Below are 15,289 nucleotides of genomic sequence, written 5' to 3'. Positions count from 1 at the left end.
CTGAATTTATTATTAATTCAGAAACCATAATGTAGACATGTGCGTTACTCTCAAGAAAAATTATTCGCAAAAAAAAATGATGTTGCTTATATACTACAACAAATTAAAAATTGACAAAGAAACAGTAAAATCCATATATTTCTTTATACAAATAATATGCATAGTACATTACATAAAGTTTATTATTTCAAAGCAAATAAATGTTTGTTATTTAACATTTTACAACCAACTTATTTTCTTCTTTATTAAAACTTTTGTGACTTATTTAAAAAGACTTTTTTAGAAGTATTACCAGTAAAATATAGAAAAGAAACAATGTATATATTTGTCGTACAAACTTTAATGATGAGGTCTTGTATAATTAAGCCCTTATTCCTAATAACTTTGATTCCTAATATAGGGAACTAAATGAAAACCTTGGGTGATTTTAATAATATACTTTTAATGTTTCATTGTAATTAATATGTACGTTCCTCCTCAGAATTATTAAAGGATTAGAACTATCGCAAGCAGTCATGATCTAGCCGAAGTGTCCAGGAGATAAAAACGACTAGAACTTCTTTGTTTCTCAACCGATCTTAATTATTCAAATATTCCTGGATAGAAAAATGTTTACATCTTAAAAGGATACATATTTCCTCTTTCAGGCACTTTTTATTTGAGCTCAATCGGTCCAGAAATACCGAAATTACAAATATTTTTTTAAAGGAATGTCAATTAAGTCTTATTTACCAATGGTGTCCAGGATACAAAAACGAGTATAACTTTTTTGTTTCTCTACAGATTTTGATTATTTAAAAGTTCCTGGAAAGAAAAATGTTCTCTCCTTAAAAGGGTATATATTTTCTTTGCCAGGCGTTCTTTGTTTGAGATCAATCGGTCCAGAAATGCTAAAGTTACAAATAGTTTTGTATAAGAATATTTACTAAGAAAAAACTAAAGTGTCCAGAAGACAAAAATGACTATAACCTCCTTGTTTTTTAATCAATTTTGATCATTTAAAATTATCTGGAAAGAAAAATGTTCTCTTCTTAAAAGGACAAATATTTTTTCTTCCAGGCGTTTTGTGTTTCAGCCCAATCGGTCCAGAAATACCAAAGTTACAAATAGTTTTGTATAGAAATATTAACTACGCAAAGACCAATGTGTACAGCAGGCAAAAACGACTATAACTTCTTTGTTTTTTAATCGATTTTAATTATTTAAAGTTTCCTGGAAATAAAAATGTTCTTCTCTTAAAAGAACAAATACTTTCTCTTGAAGGCGTTTTTTGTTTGAGCTCAATGCGTCCATAAATGCCAACGTTACAAATAATTTTATATAAGAATGGTAACTAAGCAAAAACCAATGTGTTTAAGAGACAATAACGACTATAAATTCTTTGTTTCTTAACCGATTTTGATCATTTAAAGTTTCCTGGAAAGAAAAATATTTACATCCTAAGAGGATACATATTTCCTCTTTCAGGCATTTTTTATTTGAGCTCAATCGGTCCAGAAATACCAAAATTACAAATATTTTTTCAAAGGAATGTCAATAAAGTCTTATATACCAATGTGTCCAGGATACACAAACGAGTATAACTTCCTTGTTTATTAACCGATTTTAATAATTTAAAATTTTTTGGAAAAAAAATGTTCTCCCTTTAAAAAGATATATAATTTCTCTTTCAGACATTTTTTGTTTGAATTCAATTGGTCTAGAAACACCAAAGTTCTAAATAGTTTTGTCAAAGAATGTCAACTAAGCAAAGATTAATGTGTCCAAGAGACATAAATGACTATAACTTCTCTATTTTTTAACCGATTTTAATTGTGTACATTTCTCCAGAAAGAAAAATGATTAGCTCTTAAAAGGACAATTATTGTCTCTTCCAGGCCTTTTTTGGTTTAAGCCCAATCCGTCCAGGAATGCCAGAGTTACCAATAGTTTCATGTAAGAATGTCAACTACTCAAAGACCAATGTGTCCAGAAGACAAAAACCATTATAACTTCTTTATTTCTTAACCGATTTTGATTATTTAAAATTTCCTGAAAAGAAAAATTGTTTTTATAAGAGTATTAATTATCGTCCAAATAAACGTAGCAAAAAAAAATTACAATGCCTGGAATAAATTTTATAATTATTCTTAATGCCTGGATCATAAAAAATGCCTCGTAATTACTCGCAAAAATCTGGAATATATTAAAAAACTATTTCAAATGCCTGGAATAAAAATATCTTTAAATGCCTGTGAAATGTAAAAAATTACTTTAAAATACGAAAACAATCTAAGAAGGACGTCTTAATTCACATTAAATGCCTGGAAGAGATAAAACATGTCTGTAGACGCCTGAAATAAATTTAAAATTTACCTCACGTACGTCTTAAAAAAATCGGAAGGTTATATAAAGAAATATGTTAAGTAAATTAATAAAAAATGCTAAATATCTTTTTTTATAAAACATTAGCACAGGAAAATGCTCATGACTCCGGAAAGTTGTGGAAGGTGATCAAGGAAGCCACAAATGATCAGGGTAATAGATCGGTAATTGATTCTATAAAAAATGACCTAAATGTAGAAATAACCAATAAAAAGGAAATTGCAAACGAATTTAATTCTTACCTTTGTAGTATTGCAGAAAGAAATGGTCATGAGATGAACTGGAGGGAGGAGAGAGGGACGTATTCATTCTTTCTGAGCCCTGCATCAAATGAGGATATAATAGAGGCAATATTAAGTTTAAATAAAGGGGTGAAGGGTGGTGAGGACAATATTTCCTCCGATATAATTAAATTAAGCTATAACTCACTAATTAAACCACTGAAACATCTAGTTAACTTCATCTTTAATACAGGTGTTTTCCCGGAAATTTTAAAAACAACTATTATAACTCCATTACATAAGCAGGGGGATAAAAAATCGGTATCAAATTATAGGCCAATAGCATTGACTAACAGTTTAAGCAAAATAGTTGAAAAATGTCTCAAGGCAAAAATATTGAAATTTCTAGAAAAATACAACCTTGAAAACCAATTTGCCTTTAAAGCGAGCCTAAGTACAGAGAACGCATTAGTAAGAGCTACAGAAAGAATTCTTGTACTTAAAGGCCTTCGATACTGTGTCACCCAAATTCTTCTGAAGCGTCTAGAACAAATTGGAATTCGAGGTACGACTAACAAATTAATAGAATTCTATTTAAAAGAAAGAAAACAAAATACAACTATTCTAGATCAAGAATGAAGTTTGGTGTGCCACAAGGAACAGTTCTCTCACCCCTTTTGTTTATTATATATATTAACGGAATTATGAAGCTCTTAGACAATAATGCTATATTCTGCTTTGCTGATGACACAGCAATTATTTTAAGTGGCAATAGTTGGAATGAGGTAAAGATGCGAGAGCCGAATCAGCTCTACAGAAAATTAAAATGTGGCTAGACAATAGTCTTCTTTCATCGAACATAGAAAAAATTAAATTTATGACCTTTTCCTCACTCCACACATGATTATTCTTAGAATTAAAAATGCCTTCTTTTGTAAATAAAGCCTCGTCAGTAAAAAGGACATATTTTGGAAATTGAGGTTCTTTTGTAGACCGGTCAAGAAACCACTGGCAAAAATTCACGCGGGGTATAAAATCATTGGGTCCTAATGATTGCACCTTTTGCAGGTGGTAGGGCCGAAGAAGCTGTTCATTAACAACGTTCCATACCCTAACACGATTTACATGCATCGCATCAGCTACTGCTCGACTACTTACTGATCGCTGAAGCACTTCTTCCTCAAAATCCGGGATTCGGATGTTCCTTTGCGCGCCATTATCTTGGCGTTTTATTTTAACGGAGCCAGTCTCCCTGAGCCGTTGATTGACCCTTGAAAAAGTGTGTGAGCTGGGATTCACCTTTCGGGAAACCGCTCTTCATATAGTCGAGAAGCAGCTCTACCATTACATCGAACTTTCCCATAAATTAAAAGCATATCGGCGTATTCAGCAAAAGTGTAATGCTCCATTACTTAACCGTAATAAAAAGGGAATTAATATCATGTAAAAAATACTGACAGTGGCAATGAATTAGCATTATAATTATTATTAAAATAATTAATTCAGGTGCTATATCTTAGGTTGGTTTTAGTCAATTTCCACAAAAACGGTGATATTTACCGACTTTTACTAAGAGCACCTTTTTTATGTAAAAAGCATAGAAACATCATAATCCTCAAGTCTTAAAGGAATGGGCCTAAATTTACCAAATACTCCCCTGATTCTGGAGCCCCTGGTAAATATTATTTTTATTTAGTAGGTTCAAAAGAATAAACGTACTAACAATAATTTACCTCCCAAAATTGGTTGCGGTAGCTAAAGTAGTTCCGGAGCTATTAAAAAAAAACTAGTTTTCAAAGAGCTCTAGCTCCCTGAGAAAGCTTTTCCAGACCCATGTTTATATGAACTTTTGTTTTTCTTTTGACGTTTTCTATCTGTCCTAGGAGTTTGTAACATGATCAATGGAACACCCTGTATATCATGGTGCACTGGATTTAGCAGTAGAAAACTTGTTTTATTTTTGTTTGAAGTTTAATAGTTTACGAATTTTGTAATTTAAGTTTCCGAAATGTATGTATTTTTGTATTTGCTAAAAAAAATCTAAATTTGTATAAAAGAGGGAAAATAACATAAAAAAAAACTTTAAATTACCTTAAAAGTAGCATAAAAATACCTGCAAAGAACAATATAATAAAGTAAAAAATATATAGTTGAAAATGCTAATAAAAATTCATTTATTGAAGAAGTGTGCCGTCCAAAACATGAAATATGAAAATTAAGTTTTCTAAGCTGGTTTCGATATTTTCTTTAAAGACTATTGAGTCAATTCTCAATAATATAGGGCAGTACTGAACCGTTGTAATAATTTTTTAATTTTGGCACAAGCATAAAGGTGCAGTTGTAGTATTAATATTTGAAAAAAACCCAAAACTTTTCAAACAATTAAGGTAATTCTTTGATTCTAGTCGTCTGTCGTAGAACTCTATTGTTTCCCGTTCCAAGTGTATTTATCCACTAGTATCCCACATTGAAAAGAAAATTTCCGGCGCCCCACACTTTGGCTCGTTATTATATTAGGCACACTTTGTCGCACTTCACCCTCCACCCTTGCGACGTGGTTAAGTAGTGCGGATCATCCGTTTTGTCTTGACAAAAGACCGCCGATTCTTTTACACCGATTTATATGTCCTTCTCAGATTTTACAATAATTTTTACATCTCCCAGGCATTTAATGATATTTTTATTCCAGGCATTTGAAATAGTTTTTCAATATATTCCAGATTTTTGCGAGTAATTACGAGGCATTTTATATGATCCAGGTGTTAAGAATAATTATAAAATTTATTCCAGCCATTTAAAAGCATTTTTAATTTTGCTACGTTTAGTTAGATAATTAATACTCTTATAAAAAACATTTTTCTTTGCAGGAAATTTTAAATAATCAAAATCGGTTAAGAAATAAAGAAGTTATAATAGTTTTTGTCTTCTGGACACATTGGTCATTCTTACATAAAACTAATGGTTACCCTGAAATTCCTGGACGGATTGGGCTAAAACGAAAAACGCCTGGAAGAAAAATTATATACCATTTTAAAGGGAGAACATTTTTCTTTTCAGAAAATTTTAAATGATCAAAATCGGTTAATAAACAAGGAAGTTATAGTTATTTTTGTCTCCTGGACTCCTGGACACATTGATCTTTGCGCAGTTGGCATTCTTATACAAAACTATTTGTAACTTTGGCATTTCTGAACTAATTGGGCTTAAACAAAAGACGTTTAGAAGAGAAAAGATATATCTTTTTTAGGAAGGAACATTTTTCTTTCCAGGAAACTTTAAATAATTAAAATCGGTTAAAAAATAAAGAAGTTATAGTCGTTTTTGCCTGCTGGACACATTGGTCTTTGCATAGTTGACATTCTTATACAAAACTATTTGTAACTTTGGTATTTTTGGACCAATTTATTTTATATGAGGCATTTTGTATGATCCAGACATTAAAAATAATTATAAAATTTATTCCAGGCATTTAAAAGTATTGTTAATTTATTTTTTTAAATGTTGCTACATTTATTTAAATGACAATTAATACTCTTATAAAAAACATTTTTCTTTTCAGGAAATTTTAAATAATCAAAATCGGTTAAGAAATAAAGAAGTTATAATGGTTTTTGTCTTCTGGTTACATTGGTCTTTGAGTAGTTAACATTCTTACATAAAACTATTGGTAGCTCTGGAATTCCTGGACGGATTGGGCTCAAACCAAAAATGCCTGGAAGAGAAAATATTTGTTCTTTTAAGAGCTAAGCATTTTTCTTTCTGGAGAACTGTACCTAATTAAAATCGGTTAAGAAATAAAGAAATTATAGTCATTTTTGTCTTTTGCACACATTAATCTTTGCTTAGTTGACATTCTTGTACAAAACTATTTGAAACTTTGGTGTTTCTAGACCAATTGAATTCAAACAAAAAATGCCTGAAAGAGAAGGTATATATCATTTTAAAGGGAGAACATTTTTCTTTCCAGAAAATTTTAAATGATCGAAATCGGTTAATAAACAAGAAAGTTATAGTAATTTTTGTCTCCTGGACATATTGGTCTTTGCGTAGTTGACATTCTTATACAAAACTATTTGTAAATTTGGTGTTTCTGGACCAATTGGGCTCAAACAAAAAAACGCCTGGAAAGGAGAGTATTTGTCGCTTTAAAAGGTAAACATTTTTCTCTCCAGAAAATTTTAAATAATCAAAATCGGTTAAGAAATAAAGAAGTTATAGTTGTTATTGCCACCTGGACACATTAGTCTTTGCTTAGTTAATATTCTTATACAAAATATTTGTAACTTTAGTATTTCTAGACCGATTGAGGTCAAATAAAAAACGCCTGGAAGAAAAAATGTTTGTCCTTTTATGGGGAAAAAAATGTATTTCCAGGAAATTTTAAATAATCAACATCGATTAAGAAACAAGGAAGTTATAGTCATTTTTGTCTCCTGGACACATTGATCTTTGCGCAGTTGGCATTCCTATACAAAACTATTTGTAACTTTGGTATTTCTGGACCGATTGAGCTGAAACACAAAACGCCTGGAAGAAAACATATTTGTCCTTTTAAGAAGAGAACATTTTTCTTTCCAGGTAATTTTAAATAATCAAAATTGATTAAGAAACAAGGCGGTTATAATCATTTTTGTCTTCCGGACACATTGGTCTTTGAGTAGTTGACATTCTCACATAAAACTATTGGTAACTCTGCCATTCCTGGACGGTTTGGGCTCAAACCAAAAATGCCTGGAAGAGAAAATATTTGTCCTTTTAAAAAGAGAACATTTTTCTTTCCAGATAATTTTAAATAGTCAAAATTGATTAAGAAACAAGGAGGTTATAATCATTTTTGTCTTCTGGACACATTGGTCTTTGAGTAGTTGACATTCTTACATAAAACTATTGGTAACTCTGCCATTCCTGGACGGTTTGGGCTCAAACCAGAAACGCCTGGAAGAGAAAATATTTGTCCTTTTAAGAAAAGAACATTTTTCTTTCCAGATAATTTTAAATAGTCAAAATTGATTAACAAACAAGGCGGTTATAATCATTTTTGTCTTCCGGACACATTGGTCTTTGAGTAGTTGACATTCTTACATAAAACTATTGGTAACTCTGCCATTCCTGGACGGTTTGGGCTCAAACCAGAAACGCCTGGAAGAGAAAATATTTGTCCTTTTAAGAAAAGAACATTTTTCTTTCCAGATAATTTTAAATAGTCAAAATTGATTAACAAACAAGGCGGTTATAATCATTTTTGTCTTCCGGACACATTGGTCTTTGAGTAGTTGACATTCTTACATAAAACTATTGGTAACTCTGCCATTCCTGGACGGTTTGGGCTCAAACCAAAAACGCCTGGAAGAGAAAATATTTGTCCTTTTAAGAAGAGAACATTTTTCTTTCCAGGTAATTTTAAATAATCAAAATTGATTAAGAAACAAGGAGGTTATAATCATTTTTGTCTTCTGGACACATTGGTCTTTGAGTAGTTGATATTCTAACATAAAACTATTGGTAACTCTGGAATTCCTGGACGGATTGGGCTCAAACCGAAAACGCCTGGAAGAGAAAATATTTGTCCTTTTAAGAAGAGAACATTTTTCTTTCCAGATAATTTTAAATAATCAAAATTGATTAAGAAACAAGGAGGTTATAATCATTTTTGTCTTCCGGACACTTTGGTTTTTTCTTAGTAAATATTCTTATACAAAACTATTTGTAACTTTAGCATTTTTGGACCAATTGAGCTCAAACAAAAAACGCCTGGCAGAGAAAATATAGACCCTTTTAAGGAGAGAACATTTTCTTTCCAGGAGCTTTAAAATAATTAAAATCTGTAGAGAAACAAAAAAGTTATACTCGTTTTTGTATCCTGGACACATTGGTATATAAGACTTAATTGACATTCCTTTAAAAAAATACTTGTAATTTTGGTATGTCTGGACCGATTGTGTAATAGGGTTTTTCCAAAAATTATACGGGTACAAAAAGAAAGCAGAAATTTTGCAAACTAACATGTCGGCATGCTAATTAATTTGCCTTCTTTTAATGGCCGGTTATTAAAAATTTATGTTGTCCGTTAACATTCCGATAGATTATCATCGATAACAATTCCTAACGCGGAAGATCGTGGTCATCTTCAGATGGACGCTGTTACGCCATTATTTATGGGCGAATTAAATTAACCCAAAAAATCGACGTTGGGATTATGGTAATGCAAGTTAAGATTTCGTTGAGGCACTTAATCCTTAAAATTGATAATACATTTTTGTAAAAACTAGTGGGGCCCGTTTGGGGTCCGTATATATTTATGAATTTAACATTTTTCTCGATAGTCAGTTAAGAGCTTTTCGCCTCCCTGTGAATTAACCGCATTTTATTTGAGATGTTGCGTTTTAAAGTAAGTAAAAGTCTTGTGAGGTAATCAATCGTTGTGTAATAATTTTATAGAAGAAATTTGTCGATATGAAAGAAAGGTTTGGTGTCCTGTGGACTACGGTCTACATTACAAACAATTATTTTAATTGAGTTTGTTTTATTTATATTTTTTATGCTTATTGCATTTTAAGTTTCATTTTTTTATTATACGTACTTGAATTAATTTTTCTTTGATGTTTGTTTAGGAACATTTTATTTAGGGACTTCTAAAAGTTATAGACAAGTCACCTTAAAGTTCCAATATCGCTCCAAGGAGGGTGTTTTTTTATCAATATTTTACTCTTCAGATCAATAAAACAAATTAATAATTTATACTTGGTGTATATTTAGATATCTCATAAAAGCCCTACTACGGTCCTATCCTTGCTGTACTCGCTCCTTTGCATATTTCAATGTGACAGGACCGGATTTCCGTTAATTAAAAAATGCTTTAATTTATACACCCTAGGTATTTAATGTATAATATAGTAATTCAACTTTTAGGTATTAACTATTCATGTTCGGAAAAATAATGACAGTTTTTATATTCTAAAATTTAATGTATAAAATATCGGGTATTTTGAAATTTCTAATAAAGGTCTTGGGGTGCAGAGGTTAATAACAATTTTTCTCATATAATTTGTTTATACTGCATAAGCAATTTTTTAATGTTTATTGAGGGTTTCGCGTTTTTTTAAATTTTTTCAGCTCATTGAAGCTATTTATAATTTATTTCCCTTTTTCTTCAAGCATTTATAGTCATTTAATTTTTTTTCACTTAAGTTTCTAGAAAATAATTTTTTTTTTGAAAAAATGCTTTAAATTCTTAGAAAAATAAATCAAATTTGAGTCATATTCCCGGAAAATTACTTTGATTTTTTTTAAAGTAAATTCTTGGAAAATTATTTCATTTTTTGGTGGAAAAATTATTCAAATTCTTGAAACAAATAACTGAAATTCCTAGAAAAAAAAATTGTTTAATAAAATGAATCATATTTCCAGGAAATGACTCAAATTACTAGACAAATGATTCAATTTTTCTTGGAAAATGGTTAAATTTTTGTCCCTTGAAAAGTAATTGCAAACGTATTCAAAATTTTTTATTCAGAATTCCTGGATAAAGGATTTAAATTTCTGGCATATATTTAATTTTTTTTTTTGAAAAATGCCTCTGAAAAAATACTTTAAGTTTGACTTAAATTTCCGAAATAATATCAGTCAAATTCCTCAAAAATCAGCCAAATTCCTGGACAACTGAATCAAATTTTTTCAATAAAAGAATGAGTCAACTTTTTAGGAAAATAAATTTAAATTTAAATTTTCATGGTAAAAATGACTCAAAAATCTTGGAAAATATTCAATATTTCTCGCTTAGAAAAATTACTCAATTATGTTTTTTTTGGAAAAAAATTCATCGGTTAAAATTTTGAGAAAAAAATATTGACATATAAATTCCTGGACAAATGATTTAAATTGTCATTAATTAAGTTCTTGAAAACGAAAATTCCTGGAAATTATTCAAATGCCTGAACAAAACATTAAAATTCTTTCTTGGAAAAATGACTCAAATTCATGGAAAAATTAATTTAGTTCTTGAAAACGTATTGCAGTTTTTTCTCGGAAAATATTAGTCAAATTTCTGGAAACTGTTTCAAATTTACAGAAAAAATGGCTCAAATTCTTAGAAAATGAATTTTTCTTTTTTTTTTAAACCACTCAAATATTTGGAAAAACTGACTTAAATTCCTAGAAAAATTACTCGAATTACTGGAAAATATTTGCAATTCTTCTGGAAACAAGGCCTCAAGTTCTCAAAAAATGGTTCAAATTTGACTTAAATTCCTGGAAAATGACTCATTTTTTTTAGTGACTCAAAAAAAACATTTTTAAATTTTCTTTAAAAAAATTAATCAAATTCCAAAATTAAAAGTAATTGAAAAGTCCTGTACAAATGATTCAAATACCTTAGTGGTGCAATAAGTCAACTTTTCTGGAGAAAAAGATTTAAATTTTCCTGGACAAATGACTCCAATTCTTGGAAAATGAAAATTTTTTCTTTTAAAATCTACTAAAATTTTTGGGTAAAATTACTCAAGTTCCTGGAAAAAATGCGTTTTTTGCAGGAAAATTTTCCAAAAAATTCCTGGAAAAAAGTTTTTGAGGTGTTAAAATAAATCAAATTTCTTAAAAAACTTACTTCAATTTTTGGAAAATTATTTAAATGCTTAACAGCGGTTTTTTTTGAAAAAATGAGTCAAATTTCTGGACAAATGATTTAAATTTTAATGGGAAAAAATTGAGTCGACCTTTCTGGAAAAAATTACTATAATTTTTTTTTTGGGAAAATGTGTAAAAGGCTTGTGAAATGTTTCAAATTAGACTCAAATTTATAGAAAAATGACTCAAAGAGTGGGTCAAAAGTCGATTATTTGAGTTTCTACCGCATCTCACCTCTCTAATATGCCTCGAATCGTCTTGAAATGTTACTTTTCGTACGTAATTGATCCGAATACAGACGTGAACCATCAATTCAATGCGATCGTCAATGATTCCTGGGTCTCAGATGGGTTTTCATGCCAAAAAAGGGGTCAAAAGTCGATTATTTGGGTTTCTACCGCATCTCACCTCTCTAATATGCCTCGAATCATCTTGAAATGTTACTTTTCGTACGTAATTGATCCGAATACAGACGTGAATCATCAATTCATTGCGATCGTCAACGATTCCTGAGTCTCAGATGGGTTTTCATGCCAAAAAGTGGGTCAAAAGTCGATTATTTGGGTTTCTACCGCATCTCACTTCTCTAATATGCCTCGAATCATATTGAAATTTTACTTTTTGTACGTAATTAAATCAAGTCAAGACGTGTACCATGAATTTATTACGATCGTCAATGATTCCTGAGTCTCAGATGGGTTTTCATGCCAAAAAGTGGGTCAAAAGTCGATTATTTGGGTTTCTACCGCATCTCACCTCTCTAATATGCCCTGAATCATCTTGAAATGTTACTTTTTGTACGTAATTGATCCGAATACAGACGTGAACCATCAATTCATTGCGATCGTCAATGATTCCTGAGTCTCAGAAGGGTTTTCATGCCAAAAAGTGAGTCAAAAGTCGATTATTTGAGTTTCTACCGCATCTCACGTCTCTAATATGCCTCGAATCATTTTGAAATGTTACTTTTCGTACGTAATTGAATCAAGTAAAGACGTGTACCATCAATTTATTATGATCGTCAATGATTCCTGAGTCTCAGATGGGTTTTCATGCCAAAAAGTGGGTCTAAAGTCGATTATTTGCCATTCTACCGCATCCCACCTCTTTAATGTGCCTCGAATCATATTGAAATGTTACTTTTTGTACGTAATGGAATCAATTAAAGACGTAAACCATAAATTCATTACGATCGTCGATGATTCCTGAGTCTCCGATGGGTTTTCATGGCAAAAAGTGGGTCAAAAGTCGATTATTTGGGTTTCTACCGCATCTCACCTCTCTAATATGCCTCGAATCATATTGAAATGTTACTTTTTGTATGTAATGGAATCAATTAAAGACGTAAACCATAAATTCATTATCATCGTCGTAATGAATTTATGGTTTAATAAATTTAATAAATTTTATAAAATTCCTAAAAAAATGACTCAAATTTTACTGGGAAAAATTATTTAACTTTTCTGGAAAAAAATAGTCAAAATTTTGTTGAAAAAACAAATTAAATTTTTCAAAATTAAAATTTTTTTTTTGAAAATCAACTTAAAATTGACCCAAAATACCTGGACAAATAACTTAAATTTTATTGGGGAAAAAATGAATCAACTAATCTGGAAAAAAAGATTTCAATGGAAAAGGGTTCAATTATGGAAAAATAACGTGTATCTAATAACGTTCTTGAAAGCATATTCCTAATTTTTTCACTTAAATTGCACAGAAAATTTAGACAGTTTTTTATTAAAAAATTTGTAATGCCCTTCAAGGACTTTTATAGACGTTTTTAATTAAATTAAACTAATTCCTGATTTCTCTCCTGGACCCCTTTCCAGCTTCTGCCAATAATTTCAACCAATTTTCAATATTTTCCAGGCATTTCTTTAAGCAGTCTAAATTTATTTATTGCAAGAAATAATTTTTTTTCATAGATCTGTACAGAATTTCAACCTATATTTAGTAAGGCACTAATAATAATTCTAAAAATGAGTGTAAACTTTGACAAATATTCTGTACCGGATTTAAATACCAGATATAATAACACTCTTAAACCTGACGAAAATCCCGTTGATTCGATACTAATTAACTCGATATCCTGCTGATCTAATTGGAATATTTATACTCTAAAAAAACGTTCATAAAGTCGATTATCTGAAATTTCCCCGAACAAAAAATGATTAATAAAAAAAATATGCTTGATCATACTCAAGTATGGCCTGAAATAAATAATAATAAACCGTTTAGTAAAATTATTACGACAGAGATAATTAATAAAATGATGCAGCGTATTATTCTTTTATTGACATATCAATGTCGTATGGGAAAGTTATATGGCATTCCAATCTTTTTTATTTGAAAGAAAAACTATATATGCAAAACAGGTCTAAATATGCACTTTTTATTTATTTATTTATATTAATTAATTCTGATTTAGTCACCAAGGAACAGTTAAACAATTATAAAATCCTTTACTGATAAGCAGTTTGTTAAGCAAAGAAAAATGCCTATGACTCTTACATAAACAATTTCATGGTGAAAAATAATAAATAACTTATTTTTAATTAATAGTAAAAACACTTTAAGTGCAAAATATGTTAATTCATCCTGTCTTTATTAGGCTATTATATATCACTATTTTTAGGCCTGTTCCTATCTTCTATTTAACTTCAACGATTTTATTACAAGAACTTGCATTTTGCTTTTGATATACTTATAGAATTATTATTAATTATTTAATTAATAATTATAATAAAAAAATTATTTAATCACTTTCAGATATTTATAGCGCTTACTTGCATATGTGGTTATTCACTTGCTGCTGAAGAAGGCGCCGCTAAGACTCTACAATATGAGTTTAAAAGAGACGGAGATGCTCAGTATAAGTTCAGGTTAGTATAAAAAGAAGGTCATTATACTAAACCAGTTTATTGTCCAAAACCCGTTTTTAATTATCTAAATCCATTCAGTTAATTGATATGCAATTGTTTGACGCACATACTGACATTTATAATACTACTGACTTAATTAATTGATTTAATTATAATTTTGCTGCTTTATACGGGGAAAGTTTCCTTACAAGAAACTTATTAAAACAAGTAGAAAAGACAAAGCAACCCAACATCTTTGACCTAAAATAAACTAATACTTATTTCCTCAAAAATATTTCAGGCCTCTTTAATAAGGTCCAAATCTTCTAAATAATTAAAACTTGTATTGTTACCCTTTCTAAAAAGCAATCCTCTGAACCACATAAGATACTCAGATCATAAAAACGCATTTCATATTTCCCGCTATTAGTGACATTCAATTGAATGCAAATAAGTAGAATGAACCTGCACCATATACGCACCTTGTCTATAGCTATTATTCAGCGAGATTTGAACCTAATAATGATGATGATAATGATGATTAATGTGAACTTAATCGTTTGCCTCATCAAGGTCAACACTTTCGTCTTTAATAAATTCTTTTGTGCGGTATGAACTCTCGCTTTTTCGGACATTCCCAGACAATTTTGAATGTTAAAGAGAGATCCGTGTACGAGTTTGACGTGATATAGCGGGAATTCCATAAACGCATTTCCTTTCGCCTTAATAAACTCAAATTGCAAAAAAAATATTTTAGTTTAGAGAAGAAGCTAAACTAGTTGTACTATGTTTAGAAAATCGTTTAATTAGTATCGATGCAACTGTAGTGGGTAACTATATAATATGCAACAGAAATGCAGTGTCAATTATTAGGAAAACCTTAAAAGATTTCAATAATTAATCGTGACTGTAGAAGAAAATAAACTTTAACGGGTATGCATTTTTTCACCAAAAATTATTTTTTTCGATCTTAAACTAAATATACCAGCGACTTCTTCTCACGAATGAGAGCACTCACACATAGAAGCCGAGATACCGACCTTCAAAGTTTGGGATTTTTCATTTTTTGGGTATACATCAACGTATCGATTTTTTTCATCAAAAATTGATTTTTTTCGAAATCAAATTAAGTATTAATATTAATAAACATAATATTAATAAAAACCGGGTTATAACAGGATCCGAGCAAAATTAAGGGAATGAGAGCACTTTGAAAATCCT

General features: G+C 30.0%; 1 protein-coding gene across 2 annotated transcripts in view; it reads left to right on the top strand.

Moving 5' to 3' along the window:
• LOC126746006 (uncharacterized) overlaps positions 1 to 15,289 on the top strand; it is a 63,595-nt gene that overhangs the window by 21,639 nt on the left and 26,667 nt on the right. Inside the window, exons 1-2 of one of the 2 annotated variants that reach the window (XM_050454093.1) lie at positions 8,917 to 8,973; positions 13,977 to 14,089. In XM_050454093.1, coding sequence (XP_050310050.1) covers positions 8,959 to 8,973; positions 13,977 to 14,089 — 128 coding nt within the window. In that variant the 5' untranslated portion in view covers positions 8,917 to 8,958. Of the gene's footprint in view, positions 1 to 8,916; positions 8,974 to 13,976; positions 14,090 to 15,289 lie in introns of those variants that run through there. The other variant, XM_050454092.1, reaches the window with a different exon arrangement.

The sequence above is a fragment of the Anthonomus grandis genome, chromosome 16 (assembly GCF_022605725.1).
Source record: "Anthonomus grandis grandis chromosome 16, icAntGran1.3, whole genome shotgun sequence".
NCBI classification, from domain to species: Eukaryota; Metazoa; Arthropoda; class Insecta; order Coleoptera; family Curculionidae; genus Anthonomus; species Anthonomus grandis.
The sequence above is the reverse complement of the archived record's forward strand: the minus strand, read 5'-3'. Positions and strand labels throughout refer to the sequence as shown.